The 16,715-nt window shown below is 43.2% G+C and overlaps 1 protein-coding gene across 2 annotated transcripts in view; it reads left to right on the plus strand.

Annotated features, from left to right (window-relative positions):
- The first annotated feature begins 5,037 nt into the window (after nt 1–5,037).
- The window catches only part of FUT10 (fucosyltransferase 10), a 79,464-nt gene continuing 67,786 nt past the window's right edge, over nt 5,038–16,715 (plus strand). The window contains exons 1-2 of one of the 2 annotated variants that reach the window (XM_025424993.3): nt 5,038–5,615; nt 13,737–13,964. In XM_025424993.3, the coding sequence (XP_025280778.1) occupies nt 13,818–13,964 (147 nt within the window). In that variant the 5' untranslated portion in view covers nt 5,038–5,615; nt 13,737–13,817. Of the gene's footprint in view, nt 5,616–13,736; nt 14,089–16,715 lie in introns of both variants that reach the window. The other variant, XM_025425078.3, reaches the window with a different exon arrangement.

Here is a 16,715-nt window from a genome sequence, read left to right on the forward strand (position 1 = left end):
GGAAGGAGAGAAAAGACAATACCCTGCTGGAAACCATTTATTTGGCAGTGGTTTTTGAAGCCAAATTCAGGTTATAAAAGCCAATTGCGGGGCACCTGGGTGGCTCAGTGGTTGAGCATCTACCTTTGGCTCAGGTTGTGATCTCTGGGTCCTGGGATCGAGTCTCTGCAGGGAGCCTGCTTTTCCCTCTACCTATGTCTCTGCCTCAATCTGTGTGTCTCTCATGAATAAATAAATAAAAATCTTTTTAAAACAACACTAAAAACCAATTGCTATTTACTAAGTATCCTTGAGCAAGTCACCCTTTAGCAAACTATCCCATTTGAAAAATGGAGGTAAATGAGGACCAGAGGTGTGTTAAATGCATAGTTTACATTGCTTCATAAAAATTTTTGATTGTTCTCACTCACCTACTTGGTTTCCCTGGTTTAAAGACCTAGAGGGCAGTCATATCACACACACACACATGCTCTTTTATGTTAATAAAATCAAGTTTAAAATAATGTGGGAGAGGAGTGCCTGGTTGGCTCAATAGTGTGGTCAGCCCTACCCTGGATGCAGAGATTACTTAAAAAAATAAATGGAGGAAGCTTCTTAAGAAATAATAATAATGTGGTAGACTCCAAAAGCTAGACAGTACTCACCAGGTATACCACACTGCACTCCCCAAACTGTTTTAAGAAGGGAAAGTGATACATTTTTCAGTTTGATTTAGAACACCACTTCCCTGCTCACCACCAACAGGTAAATCCAATGAATAACTTTTTATTTTTTTAAAAAGATTTTACTTATTTATTTGGGAGAAAGAGAGAGAGACAGATATATTGACAGAAAGCACAAGTGGGGAGGAGAGGGAGAAGCAGGCTTCCCGTTGAGCAGGGAGCCTGAGGGGCTCAATCCCTGGACCTCGGGATCATGACCTGAGCCGAAGGCAGATGCCTAACCAGACCCAGGTGTCCCTGAATAATTTTTAAAACTGATTTATAATTGACATATATTAGTTTCAGTAGTACAAAATAATGATTTATATCTGTATATTGCAAGAGGATTACCACAGTAAGTCTAGTTATCCTGTCACTATAGAATTAACAATTTTTTTCTAACAAGAATGTTAAAGATCTACTTTCTTAGCAACTTTCAAATATGAAATACATACTTTTATTTTTATTTTTAACTATAATCACCATGTGCACATTATATCCCTATGACTTTTTTAAAAGAGATTTTATTTATTTATTCATGAGAGATATAGAAAGGCAGAGACATAGGCAGAGGCAGAAGCAAGCTCCTTGCAGGGAGCCTAATGTGGGACTCTATCCCAGGACCCTGGGATCACTGCCTTGAGCCAAAGGCAGATGCTCAACCACTGAGCCACCCAGGCGTCCCTTTGACTTGTTTTTGTTTTTTTAAGATTTTATTTATTTATTCATGAGAGACACAGAGAGAGAGAGAGAGAGGGAGAGAGAGAGAGAGGCAGGCAGAGACACAAGGCAGAGGGAGCAGCAGGCTCCATGCAGGGAGCCTGACAAGGGACTCCATCCCGGGACTCCAGGATCATGCCCTGGGCTGAAGGTGGCACTAAACCACTGAGTCACCTGGGTTGCCTGCTATGACTTGTTTTTTAAAAGTTTGTTTGTTTGTTTATTTATTTATTTATTTATTTATTTGAGAGAGAGAGAGAGAGGGTGCAAGTGGGGGCAGGGGAAGAGAGAGAGAGAATCTCAAGCAGATGCAGTGCTGAGCAAGGAGCCAAGGGCTTAATCTCAGGACCCTGAGATCATGACCTGAGCTGAAATCAAGAGTTGGATGCTTAACAGACTGAGCCTCCTAGGCGCCCCCCCCCCCCCATGATATTTTTGTAACTACAGGTTTGTACCTTTTGACTGCTTTCACTCATTTCTCCCCTCCCCCAAACATTCTGTTCTCTGCTTCTATGAGCTCTGTTGCCTTTCTGTTTTAGTTTTTTATTATTTTTAAGATTTATTTATTTGGGGGGGAGGGAGAGAATCTTCAAGCAGATTCCCCACTGAGCATGGAGCCCAATGCAGTGCTTAGTGTGGGCTTTCTATCTTATGACCTATGAGATCATGACTTGAGCAGAAACCAAGATTCAGACACGTAATTGATTAAACCACCCTGGGCCCTTGTTTTTGTTTTTAAGATTTCACATGTAAGTGAGATCATATGATATTTGTCCCTCTCGGCCTTATTTCATTTTGCATAATCCCCTGTAGGTCTATTCCCATTGTCACAAATGGCAAGATTTCATTTTTAAATAATGACTGAATAATATTCCATTTTCATTTCTTCATATATACTTCCTTTTACTAATATATATATATATATATTCTTATTCACTCATCAATTGATAGATATTTAGGTTCTTACCATATCCTTGGGTATTGTAAATAATGCTGCAATGAATGTGGGGATGCATACCATTAACCCTTCAACAACATGGGTTTGAATTGTGAGAATCCACTTATATATGCTTTTTCAATAAATATAGTACTATAAGTGTACTTTCCTCAGGATTTTTAACATTTTTTCTAGTTTAGTTTATAGTAAGAATACAATATATAATACATATACCACATATGTATTGAGGAGGGCTGGCATGCCCCTTGTTCAAGGGTCAACTATATATCTTTTTTGAGTTAGCATTTCATTTTCTTCAGATAAATACTAAGAAGTGGAATTACTGGATCACATGGCAGTTTTATTTTTTAAGTTTTTGAGGAAACTTCATACTGTTTTCAATAGTGGCTGCACCAGTTTGCATTCCCACCAGCAGTGCACAGTGGGTCTTTTTTCTCTACATCCTGACCAACACCTGTCATTTTGTGTCTTTTTGATACTGGCCTTTCTTACTGGTGTGAGGTGATTGTGAGGTGATTGTGGTTTCAGTTTTTATCTCCCTAGTGGTTAGTGACGTTGAACATTTTTTCATGTGTCCAATTTTTTTCATGTTGGCCACTTGGATATCTTAAAATATGTTCTTTTTTAAAAAAATTGTATTTATCTGTTCATGAGAGACACACAGAAAGGGGGAGAGAGAGAGAGAGAGAGAGAGAGAGAGAGAGAGGCAGAGGCACAGGCGGAGGGAGAAGCAGGCTCCATGCACGGAGCCTGACATGGGACTCAATCCCAAATCTCCAGGATCAGGCCCTGGGCTAAAGGCGGCGCTAAACCTCTGAGCCACCTGGGCTGCCGGGCCATTTGGATATCTTTTTTGCAAAACTGTCTATTCAGGTACTCTACCCACTTTTTATGTATTTATTATTTATTTTTTAAAAATATTTTTAAAATTTATATATGGTAGAGAGAGGCAGAGACACAGGCAGAGGGAGAAGCAGGCTCCCTGCAAGGAGCCCAACACAGGACTCAATCCCAGGACCCCGGGATCACGACCCAAGCCGAAGGCAGACACTCAACCACTGAGCCACCCAGGTGTCCCTCTCTGCCGACTTTTTAATTGGATTGTTATTTTGGTATTGAGTTGTGTCAGTTCTTTATATATTTTGTATATTAATCCCTTATTGGCATATCATTTGCAAATATCTTCTACATTCACTAGGTTGGCTTTTTGCTTCATTGATGGTTTCCTCTGCTATTAAAAGCTTTTTATTTTGACGTGGTCCCAATTGTTTATTTTCTGCTTTTGTTTCCCTTGCCTCAGGAGACATACCCATAAATATATGTTGCTAAGGGCAATGTCCAAGAGATTGCTGCTTATGTTTTCTTTCAGGAGTTTTATGGTTTTGGGTCTCATATTTAGGTCTTTAATCCATTTTGAGTTTATTTTTGTGTATAGTGTAAGAAAGTGGTCCAGTTTCATTGTTTTGTAGGTAGCTGTCCAGTTTTCCTAACACCATTTATTGTAACAACTTTCATTCATGGGCTCTCTATCCTGTTCCATTCACCTATGTGGCTATTTTTTTTAAATTTATTTATGATAGTCACACAGAGAGAGAGAGAGAGGCAGAGACACAGGCAGAGGGAGAAGCAGGCTCCATGCACCGGGAGCCCGACGTGGGATTCGATCCCAGGTCTTCCGGATGGTGCCCTGGGCCAAAGGCAGGCGCCAAACCGCTGCGCCACCCAGGGATCCCCTATGTGGCTATTTTTATGCTACTACCATACTGTTTTGATTACTCTAGCTTTTATATCTCGAAATCTGGGATTGTAATACCTCTAGTTTTGCTCTTCTCAAGATTACTTTGGCTATTCCAGATCTTTTGTGGTTCCATGCTAATTTTGGGATGGGCAGATGTGTAGTAGTATATAAGTGTTGTGTTAATCTGCATTTCTCTGATGACAAAAGTAGTTAAGCATTTTTTCACATACTTACTGGCTTCAGAGTCTTCCTTGATAAGTCTTGGTAGGTCTTTAGTTCCTTCCTCCCCAGAGGAGATTTTTTTTTAAAGATTTTATTTATTTATTTGAGATACAGAGAAAGAAAGTGAGAGAGAAAGAGGGAGCACAAGCAGGGTGAGGGGTAGAGGGAGAAGCAGACTCCACACTGAGTAGGGAGCCTGATGCAGGACTGGATCCCAGAACTCTAGGATCACCACCTGAGCCCAAAGGCAGATGCTTAACGACTGAGCCCCCCAGGGGAGATTTTTATTAGGTCACTGTTTTGATTCTTTCTTATTGAATTATAGGCATTCTTGGCTACATCCTGGATATAAATTCTTTCTTAGATAAGTCTACGGCAAATATCTTTTACTCTGGATTGTCTTCCTTTCTACCAATAGTGTCTATGATGAACAGAATTTGCCTTCTGTGATGATAACCAATTTATCAAGCTTTTCCTTTGTTTTCGGTGTTTCTTGAAATTGATAATATTATTAAGCAGTTTCTGTGGAGAAGTTAATTGAGGTGCTTGGCACTGGAACTGAACTCTCAGGGCCAGGGGCACTGTGAGGCAGGCCTAGGGCCGCGATGACTCTAGGTTCCTGCAAGGGTGCCCCGCACTCAGCATGGCCCAGTCAGGTCTCCTACTTTGAGCCCCGGACGCCTCACTTGCCTCACCCTAGCCCTGGCTCGGCCAAGGTCTTGCGTTACCTCCCTACGTTTATCACCTCCCTGCAGGCTGGGTTCTAAATCTAATCCTAGTTGCGTTCTCCGAATTTGGAGTTGGGTTCTCCGATTTTGGAATTCAGTCGCCTGCTGGACATTTTCACGGGCAAATGGCCATCCTGCTCCGTCTACCTAGCGGGGGACCTGATTAAAGGCACCCGGGTCTCTGCTCGCTTACCGTGTTCTCGGCTTTCCTGCACAGGTGACTCGGGAGTGGCCTCGTGCTAGCCGAGTCCGAGAAGCGTCCCACGACCCACTCAGGAGACTGGCAGGAGCGTCCCGGGAGCTCGGCGCAGCCGGCCTGGCCCCAGCGAGGGGAGGCCCGCGGGCTCCCGGGAACCCCGGCCCCCGGCTCCCAGGCCGGCACCGGGGAAAACCCGGATGGAGGATCGCGGGCCCGGGCGGGCGGGCCGTCAGCCCCCCCTTCCCAAGCTCCTCTCCGAGTCTTCGGCCCAGCTCGGGCAGGGCGCGAACTGAAAGTGCAAGTCGGCGGGGCTGCGGGCCGCGGAGCCGGCCTCCTCCCCGAGGCCGAGGTGAGTGGGAGGCGCCGCGTCCCGTCGGGCGGCCCCGGGCCGGGCAGCCGGGCAGCCCCCGCGCGCTCCGCGTCCCCGCCGCTGTGCCCGAGCGAGCGTGTCGGAGGGAAAGACGGGCTTGTGCGCCGGGAAGGGAGCCGGGTCCGTTTCGGGAAGCCCCAGGCGGCGCTCTCGGGGCCGCTGCCCGCGAGGGAAACCTCCTCGGGGCTGAAAAGCGCAGGCGGGAGGCCGGGGCCGCGCAGGAGCCGGGGAGGCGCGGGGGGGCGCGGGGGGGCGCGGGCGACCCGGCAGGTCAGGCCGCTCCCCTCCGCCGCCCCCGCGCCGCCCGCCGGCCCCGGAGCCGAGCCCCGCCCCGGGGGCTGCGGGTTGCTCCCCCGCCCACGTTCACGGGGAATCACTTGTTGCTGGAGTTGTGTGCTCACGTGGGAGCGGTTCTGACCGCCCAGCCAGAGGAGCGTCGCGGATTGAAAGGAGAAAAATGCCCTGGGGTGTGTGTGTGTGTCCCTGGAGTGTGTGTGTTGGGGTGTACGTGGATGGGTGTGGAGAGCCCCCAGAAGGGCCGGCTTTGGTTATCCATCCGCAATCCATTTCTTCCCTATCCTTGTACCCCATTAGCGCCTCCAGAATAAAACGCATTTTGTAGAAGACGGAGAGATAACACAGATGTCATTTTCATTTCCCGGGCATCTTTTTTTTTTTTTTTTTTCTTTTTTTTAAGATTTTGTTTATTTATTCATGAGAGACCCAGAGAGAGAGAGAGGCAGAGACACAAGCAGAGGGAGCAGCAGGCTCCGTGCTGGGAGCTCGATGGGGCGGGAGTGGGGGGTGGAGGGACTGACTCATCCCAGGACCCTGGGATCACGCCCTGGGCTGAAGGCAGATGCTCAACCCCTGAGCCACCCAGATATCCCCTCCTGGGAATCTTTTAATGATTCTTTACTATGTAACAAGTGTCATGCAAAATGACTGTTTTCCTTAGCATCACAGCTCCAACAGACTGCCCCCCGGTCACGGCCTCAGCTCCCTCAGATGCGTTGCGGTGACTTGGCTGGTTGACTTCGTTTGCGGAGTGTGCGGGCTCTGGCCTCCTCCAGTGTTCTGTATGGCAAGTTGGTCTTCACGACCTCGTTGACCTCGTTTTCTTTGTACGCCCTTCCTTCCCTCACCTTGAGACAACCCAGGAGCTCATGACCAATCTTGGGCTTGCTAGTGATGTCACCCTACAACTAGGGCATTGTTTCTGTACACCCCGTGGTCCCTCAGAGGGAGGGCTCTCAGGTGGGTCATGGCTATCGCATTGAATAAGCATCCCCGGGTATTTGCACACTAAAGTGGCAGAGTCACCAATCTAGAAGCACTCAATTTCAGAACTTTCTCATTCCGTCTGCAAGCCACAGGCAATGTCCTGGCGTCAGACGTTCCTTAAGGTCTGCTCCGTTTTTGAAACTGCCGTAGTAACTCTTCCTTTGCTGGCTTCCTGCTAGATGGCAGTGTGTAACAGTGAATTAAATACACAGCCTTAACTATTACTGTGATTATGGCTTATATTTTATTATTCATTTTAAAGAAGTGTATATCCTACAAACAGTATATTTTTAAAAATTCAAACTAGCGTTAAATTTAGAAAATAAAGAACAATGACATAGTCTGGACAAATAATAATATTATTCATATATGTGACTATTGCTCAAATGCGGACATTTCCAACCCATGTTTAAGTGCTTTCTAAATGTGGAATATAGAGTGTTGATTTCAGTGGAAATGCAGTACCTAATTCAATTACCAGCACTTCCCAATGAACATTATTAGTGTTACTGAACATGGGTTGTTAAACATTAAAAAAAAGTCTTTATCTACAATGTTTTTCAGATATTCTTTGAGAATAAAATTTGAGTTTTCAAAAGTTAATGCTGAATTACTATAACAGAGAATGAAGATGAAGTAATCCTAAGCTTGTTATATAGAAATATTTCTTTATATTTACAGAAATCTTAGTTTATCATGACTCAAATTGTCTTGGTCATGGTCTCTTTACTTGATCAGTCTTTCTTCTATGGAGAGTTTTTGCTCCTGGACACTATTTGTGGGATCAGAGAGCTTCATTTTGGGATGAGACCTCAGGAGATCACCTGGTTCAGCCCTTTGTCTTTGGACATGTGAAGTCTTAGCCTTACTGTGTTGATATTATTTAACCAGTGCCTCATTCATGATTAGGTAAATGATGAAAGGAAGATAAAGGATTTTTTTTTTCAGATGAAGGATTTTAATTCAAATCTTTTGCCAGGTAGGAAGGTTGTTACATTATAACCAATAAACCCTTCTTGGAGAAAGAACAGTTACTAAGAAGATCTTAAAGGAAAAAGATGAGAAGGTATTGCTCTTCAGGAGCTGGCTAAATTCTTAAATTCTTAGTGCAGGACAAGATCTTCAATATTGTGCCCTCACCTCCATTAAAAAAAATATTCTTTTTGAATGCTTTTATTTGGGGCTTCATATCAGTCTTTTCTGGGTGTTTTTTTTTTTTTTTTTTTTGGTCTGGGTATGTTTTAATTTAGTTTCTATGTTAAGTAGACCCACTAAATGAGATTGTATTAATTAATACTGCATAATCTGAATGCTTCAGCATGGCCAGAATTTAAGAGTTTAAGAATGGCATCATCTTAAGTTCTATAAGGGAGATGTGAAGGTCTCAGGCTGCAAATTCTATTCCCCTCCCCACCGTTAATCACCAGCCTTGCCTCATGAGATGGCTAGTATTCCTTTATCTCCTTATTCTTTATCTGTCTCACCTGAAAGGTGTGCTTGGTGGAAGAGCATGACCTTCCCAGATAGAAATCTGCAATCTGCAAATCTAAGCACTCTAGTAAAAATAAATGCTTAGCAAGATATGAAGTCTATTTAAAAAGGAGGAAAACGAACACCAATAAATAAAGAAAGAAAATTGGAGGGGGCATATGGGTTGCTCAGTGGTTGAGCATCTGCCTTCAGCTCAGGTCGTGATCCTGGGGTCCTGGAATCCAGTCCCCGAATCCGTCGCCTCGCAGGAAGTCTGCTTCTCCCTCTGCCTATGTCTCTGCCTCTCTCTCTGTGTCTCTCATGAATAAATAAATAAAAATTCTTAAAAAAATGAAAAAGAAAATTGTAGGAACATGGAAACTGGAACTACCATGCCATGTTCACCAGGTACCCAAGCAACAGGCACAGACACCAAGGAAGTCTGCAAGTTAACAGAGTACGTCAACTTTTTAACATTCAACAATTGTGTTATATGCATCCAATAAAATGACTTTAGAAAATTTCCTGAACTCTCCCAGCCTCCTGCATTCTTTCCACTGCTGTGATAGAAACAAGCACAATGATAGGGACCTACATCTCCCAACTTGGCATTGGAAGGGGTAAGGCTTGCCAGCACAGGTGGCCTGGACCGTCTAGGAGAATGGCTAGGATAGTGAAAGAGATGTGGTTATAGGTAGGGACTAGAGCACACAACAGGAAGCTACATTCCAGGAATAGTCAGAACAAAAGGTATGTTGTGGTGGAAGCTGGAGAAGTAGGGCAGAGTCCAGGGAGTCTTGTTTTCTAAGCTAATGCATTTGATCTTTATCTTGAAATCTGTGGGAAGCCACTGATGGATTTTAATCAGAGGAAAGAGATCCAGTTTACATTCCAGAAACAACTACAGTCAAATGGAGAGTGCCAGGGGTCAGACTGGTAGGAACACCAGTTGTCAGGGTTTTGAAGAAACCAAATAGGAATGAAAGAGGAGTGTTGGGGCGCCTGGGTGGCTCAGTCGGTTAAGCGGATAAGCGTCTGCTTTTGGCTCAGCTTATGATCCAGGGTCCTGGGATTGAGCCCCACGTCAGGGCTCCCGGCTCAGCTCTGCTGTTCCCCCTGTTTGTACACACTTTCTCTCTCAAATAAATAAATAAAATATATATTTTAAAATCTAAATTCAATTTGCCAACACATAATACCCAGTGCTCATCTCGTGTTAAATAAAATCTTAAAAAAAAAAAAAAAAAAAGAGGAGTATTGCAGAGGACAAGTAGTTGAAGGGACTGATTAAAAACACCTGGAGAGTTGTCCAAAGGCCCGTAGACCTTCCCACCAGCCTACCATGATCTGTCTTTCTCAGGACAGCCATGTTTGAGGGATATTGTGAGGATTTATACATTATAAAATGAAAACATATTTTGAAAGAGTCAAACCTACTTGAGAAATTACACCTTAGTGGGTATAATCTAAGCCTGGTAATTAGATACATTCCTTTTAAAGACTCTCCCTGGTATAACCTTAAGCTCTATTTAGACAGTCGGTTGCTTTTTAACTCAACTGACACACCAATTTCTAGAGGAGAGATGATCAAAGGAGCCTTCTAAGAGCTCCCAGCATCTGCTGCTCGCCTCTTTCCCCCTGCCACGGGGACAGGGAGGAAAGATAGAGACACACAATTTGTCTGGCTCAGAACACCTTGCACATCTCCTAGGGTTGGTTACCTTCTCACTTTATCCTCAAAGATGCAGGGTAGAAATCATCTCCTGAGTCCCATTTCTGAGACCCTTACCCTGTACTTTGGACTGGCACTGCAAGGCTGAAATTGGAAGCTGGCATCCTTAGACTGCTAATTTGCCTTAAGATCTCTCCTCTGTCTGTTTTAATTCAAAACAAAATGGAGAAATTTGAAATTCTTTTAGGGTGAAGGTACTGCCGGTTTTGATAGACTAGTGCTTGCAGGAGTGTGAGGTAGTCACGCTGAGCTTCAGACTCCACTCTGGGCAGCAGATGGCCAGCCCCAGGCAGTGCACACAAGCTGAAAACTGCATTTCAGGAGCTCAGCTCCAGGGTCAAGAAGGTTGGTTAGCGAGCGTCCGTTTCAGATGTTACCTACCATGGTTGTCTGAACAAACACACATTGCTTCACCAGGCAAGGAGGGTTCTGGGGCATCCTCCTGGTGGATTCTGAGATTCACCTTGCAGGAGGTGATGAAACAGGAGGGAGCTGCTTTCCTCCTGGAGTCCCATTGCATGGTGCTTACTGACTTTCACCACGCTCTCCAAGCCCATCTGTCCCACCAGTGGGGGGACTGGTTACTGGATGACAGGCTCCTGGGTAATTGATACCATATATTAGATTGATGTGCTTCAACGTCTGGCTGGTTGCTGCATGCTATAAATTGTAATACCATCTATACTAACTGGCTCTATTCTCTAGGATGGTGGTGGGTATTTAACCACAGCTGGGTCCCTGAGACCTCATTATACCCCTGGCTTTGGGAGTATAAGCTAAATCAAGATTCTTTGGATGAAAGGGAATTTGTAACCTTAAATTATTCTGTTGTAAGCCATGGAAAGACTTAAAAAGGCCCTACTTAGGACAGACTCTAGGAGAGCATTGTGGTAGCTGTAAAAATATCCCAAACTCTGTCTTCCCATTCTCTTCCTATCTTTTGTTTTCCTTTATTACTGACCCTAACAAGAGGTCACTGTTTCCCTCACCTCTTTCCTTTCCTGGGTGCCTGGAGACAGGTGACCTGATCTCTAGACCCACTTTAACCTTTCAAAATTACGATCTTGGGCCTATCACTTAAACTTACAGAGGCTCAGTTTCCTTATTTGTGGGAACCAAGAATAAAACCTACCTTGCTTACTTTACAAAGTGGTTTTCCATAAGATTGAGTGGAATGATATATGTTAAAATCTTCTGAAGATGATAGAGTTTTATACCCACTTAAGGTGGTAATATTTCATTACCTAATGCAGAGTACATTAATTATGTCTATAATAAATTGCCTGTGCATATAAAACAGAAATTGGATTGCCTTCCTGTTATGCAAGGCAAAGAAATAATGACAGGTAACGTTTAGTTTTTACTGTGAAGAAACCGAAGCTTAGATTTAGTAACTTGTCCAAACTTGTATTATGTATAAATGGCAGAGCTAGGATTGAAACCCTACGTGCTATCTCCACATTTTAGGTAGTTAATAGCTACTAGCATCAACTGAGTAGACGGGAAGACACTTTTCAGGTTCTTAGAGATTTTTGTTACTTTTTTCTCTGGTATACTGGCTGATGGAGGGTGATTGTATACAGTTTTTTTTCCACTCTGATTAAGATGAATAATCTGTGTTAGTATTATTGGGTGGGAATTTCATAGTCTTAGTGTTAAAAAATATAAAAGGATGCATGAACCTTGGAGTGTGACTAGTTTCTGGTTGTAGTACTTATCGAAATTGTAGTGTTGGATAAGTGACATTATTCAAATTTGGTTTTCTCATCCCTAAAAATGAGGACAATTGCTCCTTCATAGAGTTGTGGGAGGGTCGAATGATCTCATGCATGCTGAGCACTTAGGAAGGGCCTTGCTTACAATAGGTCACTCAACAAATATTAGCGATCTACTTTTCTTTGGCAAAGTGGATGTTTCTCTTTCTGAAGTTCCGGTTTATTGGGCAGCAACATACTTTATATGAATTGAGCTTCAGTTTACACTTAAAAGTATAATTAAAAATTGTAATTAATAATTAAAAATAAGATAGCAAAAGGTTTATTGGACATCTATGCACCACACTCTGAAATAAGTCTTCTAGTATTCTTATCTCATATAAAGCTCAGTAACTTCCTGATTAGGCACCCTTGTTGTCTACGTTTTGGAAATTGAGATATTGAGAGGCTAGGTTAAACCAGCTGGGGAGTTGAGATTTGCATCCTAGAGGGCTGACTCGAGAGCCTTTCCTCTTAGTCACTGTGGATTGCAGGAGTTCCGTGGGTAAAAGAGGAAAAACACAGCATCAGTGATTTCTGAAAGCAAGAGTCATTTTGTTGCTTGAGGAACTTATCCTGGACTTAGGGAGTAAATCAAGGTAGATGCACTAGAGGGAAGTACACCTATAAGGCCAATGTTTTTAACCAGAATTCTATATCATTTATATACTTCTTTTTTTAAATTAATTAATTTGACAGAGAGCACAAGCAGGGGGAGCAGCAGGTAGAGGGGGAGGAAGAAGCAGGGTCCCCACCAAGCAGGGAGCCTGATGTGGGGGCTTGATCCCAGGACCCCGAGATCATGACCTGAACAGAAGGCAGATGTTTAACTGACTGAGCCATCCAGGTGCCCTCATTTTTATATTTCTAATTATATCTTTATATCTGGGAGATGTTCAATCAGATCTCAGAACCAGGTTTTGGAGTCCTGTAAAGCTGACTCAGGAATGTTGATCCTTGCTGTATTCTGAAACTCCACTGGGTCATTTGACCAAGACATTTGACTGCACAGAACCCTGGGAATAAAAGGCATTCTTAGGAACTCTTTAGTTCATCTTTAAACTTTTTGAAAAGATCATACATTCCAGACAGATGGAAATCTTATTTCAGAACTTACAGAGAATCATATTGCTCACACAACCCACTGCTTTGTTACACTTGCCATAAAAGACTGAACAAATACATCAATAATCAGAATTCCTTATGTTGTGGCTGAAGTTGTTTTCCTTAGGGAAAGTTTGGGTCAGTTGATCATGATCTATTTTCAAACCAAGCCTGAAACTTTTATTTAGTATCTTCCTAATTTTTACAGGAGTGGGTGGATAATCTTGGTAATTTTTTTCAGTTTTGAGAGAGAGAGAGAGAGAGCATGCATGGGGGAGGTAAAGGGAGAGAGAGAATCTTAAGCAGGCTCCCTGCTGAGCGCAGAGCCCAACCCAGAGCTTGGTCTCACAACCCTGAGATCATGACCTCAGCTGAAACCAAGCTAGACGCTTAACCAACTGAGCCACCCAGGAGCCCCAATTGTGGTAATTTCTATTCCACTTTTCTACTCCTTTGAAACCTAGGAAGTGATTCCATGTAAGTGATTTGTGGATGATGGCAGAGAAAATTAAGTGGAAACAGAAATTTAGATTCAGGACCTAATTGTGGACCTGTCATAGTCTTCTCATGTGCTGTGTGACCTTGACCAAGTCACTTTCCCTCTCTGGTTTTGGTTTCATTATCTAGGAGTAAAGTATGTAGGCTCTCAAAGGTTCCTTTTAGTTTTAAAATGTCGGCTGTCTATGTGACAACCCTGAAAGACCACATTTATTAAATCTTCTGCATTATGGCTAAAAGATTATTCATTTGTTACAGAATTTTTTGACGCCTTCTGGTTTGAAGAATCTCCAGCTGCTCTGATGATAGCTTAAGACGACTGCATGCTGTTTCCTCTCGATGCCAAGCCAGACCCGCGCAGAACCTCGGATCTCAATCCTTCATGGAGACCAGGTCCCAGCAGGAATGACAGTGGAAGAAATTGGCACCCAGATGGTTCCTCTGCGTGAAGTTGTCTTGGGCTGTGGGCCGACTCGAGAACACCTGGTAACCAGGCTCGCCCTCTGTCAGTCACCCAGGGCCGGGCAGCATGGTGTGGATTCAGAGGAGGAGGCTTTTGGCTTCTTGCCTATGCATCACAGCCACAGTCTTTCTGCTTGTCACACTCCAGGTAGCAAGAATTTGGGTTGCTTAGTGTTGATTCCTGACCCATTCCACCCTTCCCACCCTCAACTCCGGCTCCCCTTCTCTTCAAGTACTTTACTTTTGGCTTAATCTCTCAGGATCGGGGATTTTCTGTCTACGGCAGGGGAAGTACTTTTTTTTTGTTAATAGATGAAACTGAGGTTTTAGTGAGTGGGTATATTAGGTAGAAACAAAATCAATGAGATGGGGAGTCCACTTGTGACTCTTGTAGGGCCCTGGTTCTAAGAGCACAGAAAGTAGAGCTCTGTCCGTCTTGCTGGGTCAAATATAGATGGCTTGCTCAAAGTCCCCTTTCACGATGACTTCTGAAAGATGGCATTCTTGAAGAAGCCCTGTGTATTTTCTAAGAATAAGATGGTCTGTTCTGCAGAAAACCAGCATCCGCGTTAATACATTTGTCATTCTTGACATATGCTCCTTGACCACAGACTGAATGTGAATGTTGGAACTGCAGCATTTTTTAGTCTTCCCATTTATTTCATTTATTTTTAAATTTTTAAAAAATATTTTATTTATTTATTCATGAGAGACAAGAGAGGCAGAGACACAGGCAGAAGGAGAAGCAGGCTCCATGCAAGGAGCCCGACACAGGACTAGATCCCGGGTCTCCAGGATCATGCCCTGGGCCGAAGGCAGTGCTAAACCACTGAGCCACCTGGGCTGCCCTATTTAAAAAACATTTTTTTTAAGATTTTATTTATTTATTCATGAGAGACACACACAGAGAGACAGAGACATAGACAATGGGAGAAGCAGGCTCCCTATGGGGAGCCTGATGTAGGACTCGATCCCAGGACCCCGGGATCAGGACCTGAGCCAAAGGCAGATGCTCAACCATTGAGCCACCCAGGTGCCCCCACTCCCTGCCATCTATCTCATTTAGTTGGTGATTCTGAAGTTCATTGACTGATTTCAAATTAAAGTAAAAATGACACAGTGCTAGAAAAAGTATAGGTATGAATTCAGATATAGTTTGGATGCGTTCAAACACCAGCTGTCCATTCTGAATTCCAAAAGACTTTTAAAGATTATTTGTGGATATAGGCAGGTCACATGTGGGGCTGATGGAAACAGAGGTATCCTCTGGGCTTTTTCTTATTTTATTTCTTTAATTATTAATTTTATTTATTTTTAATTAAATTCAATTAGTTAACATATAGTTTATTATTAGTTTCAGAGGGGGAGGGGGTCTGTGATTCATCTGTAATACTTCGTGCTCATTCCATCACATGTCCTCCTGAATACCCGTCACCCAGGTACCCCATCCCATCCCCTGGGCTTTTACTTCTTGATTAAGATTGAATGAGGTAATGCATATAAAAAGACTTTGGCAGACAGTCTGGCGCTGGACTTCCAGATCAGGATTCTGGTCAGAGGTAATACTTGACTCCTTCCTTGTCTGTCTTGTGGGTGTCCACAACCTGCTTGTACAGGAGCAGCTGGAGTTCTCTACTTTCTGCAGGAAGCTTTGAGAGCTTTGATCTTACCAGACAATTACCTTGGCACTTCCTTGGGTTATGAGGAATGGCTGTGTCTGAGCTAAGAGTGTTTCTGTTGATGTCAGAAGACATTGCCAAGTTTTTGGTATGCATGTCATTTCTAAGCTCCCAGAGTATGAGGGGCAGTATGATCACTGAAGCTAAACTCTCATCTGGATCTTGATTCATTTTGCCACCAGTAGTATGGTTTGGGCTGTTTCCTTGTCCACAAGGATGCATTAAATGCTTCAGTGATCAGAGTTTCAGCAGTGTTATATGTTTTTTTTAACACTGTACATGAGAAACTATAATGCCCATACATTTAGAACCATTCCTCTTTCTGGTGGTTTGTTGCCAAGTAGGTACGGTAAAAGAAGGATCCAATAAAAAAAAAAAATCATGCTAGGGCTGCTATAATAGGTGCCACAGATTGAGTGGCTTAAGCAACAGAGGTATATTTTCTCACAGTTCTGGAGGCTAAAGTACAAGATCAAGGTGTCAGCAAGCAGAGTTGTCTCTTCTGAGGCCTCTCTCCTTGGACTTGTGGATGGATGGCTCTTTCCCTGTGTCCTCACCTGGTCTTCTCTCTGTACTTGTGTGTGTCCTAATGTCCTCTTTTGATAAGGGTATCAGTCCTATTGGATTTGGGTTTACTCTGATGACCCCATGTTAACTTAATGACCTCTTTAAAGACCCTATCACCTAGTGTAACTCAGTCTCATTCAGAGGTAGTGGGGGTTAGCACTACAACAAATGAATTTTGGAGGGAATACAGTTCAGCCCAAAGCAGATCTGATAGCATAATTCCTAAATAATCTAACCCTGAAAATGTTATGCTGACCTTCAGCTAAGCTGAAGCATTGTGGTTCCCTGGAGGAAACTGTTCATCTGAAACATTATTTTCCACTTGCGTTTGTATGTACTGTTTGCAAATATATATATATATATATATATATATATATATATATATCTTTAGTTTCTTAATTATTTTTTAAAATATATTTTCAATTTTTTTTAAGATTTATTTATTTATTCATGATAGATGTAGAGAGAGAAAGAGAGAGGCACAGGCATAGGAGGAGAGAGAAGCAGGTTCCATGCTGGGAGCCCGACG

Source organism: Canis lupus, chromosome 16, assembly GCF_003254725.2.
Source record: "Canis lupus dingo isolate Sandy chromosome 16, ASM325472v2, whole genome shotgun sequence".
NCBI lineage: Eukaryota > Metazoa > Chordata > Mammalia > Carnivora > Canidae > Canis > Canis lupus.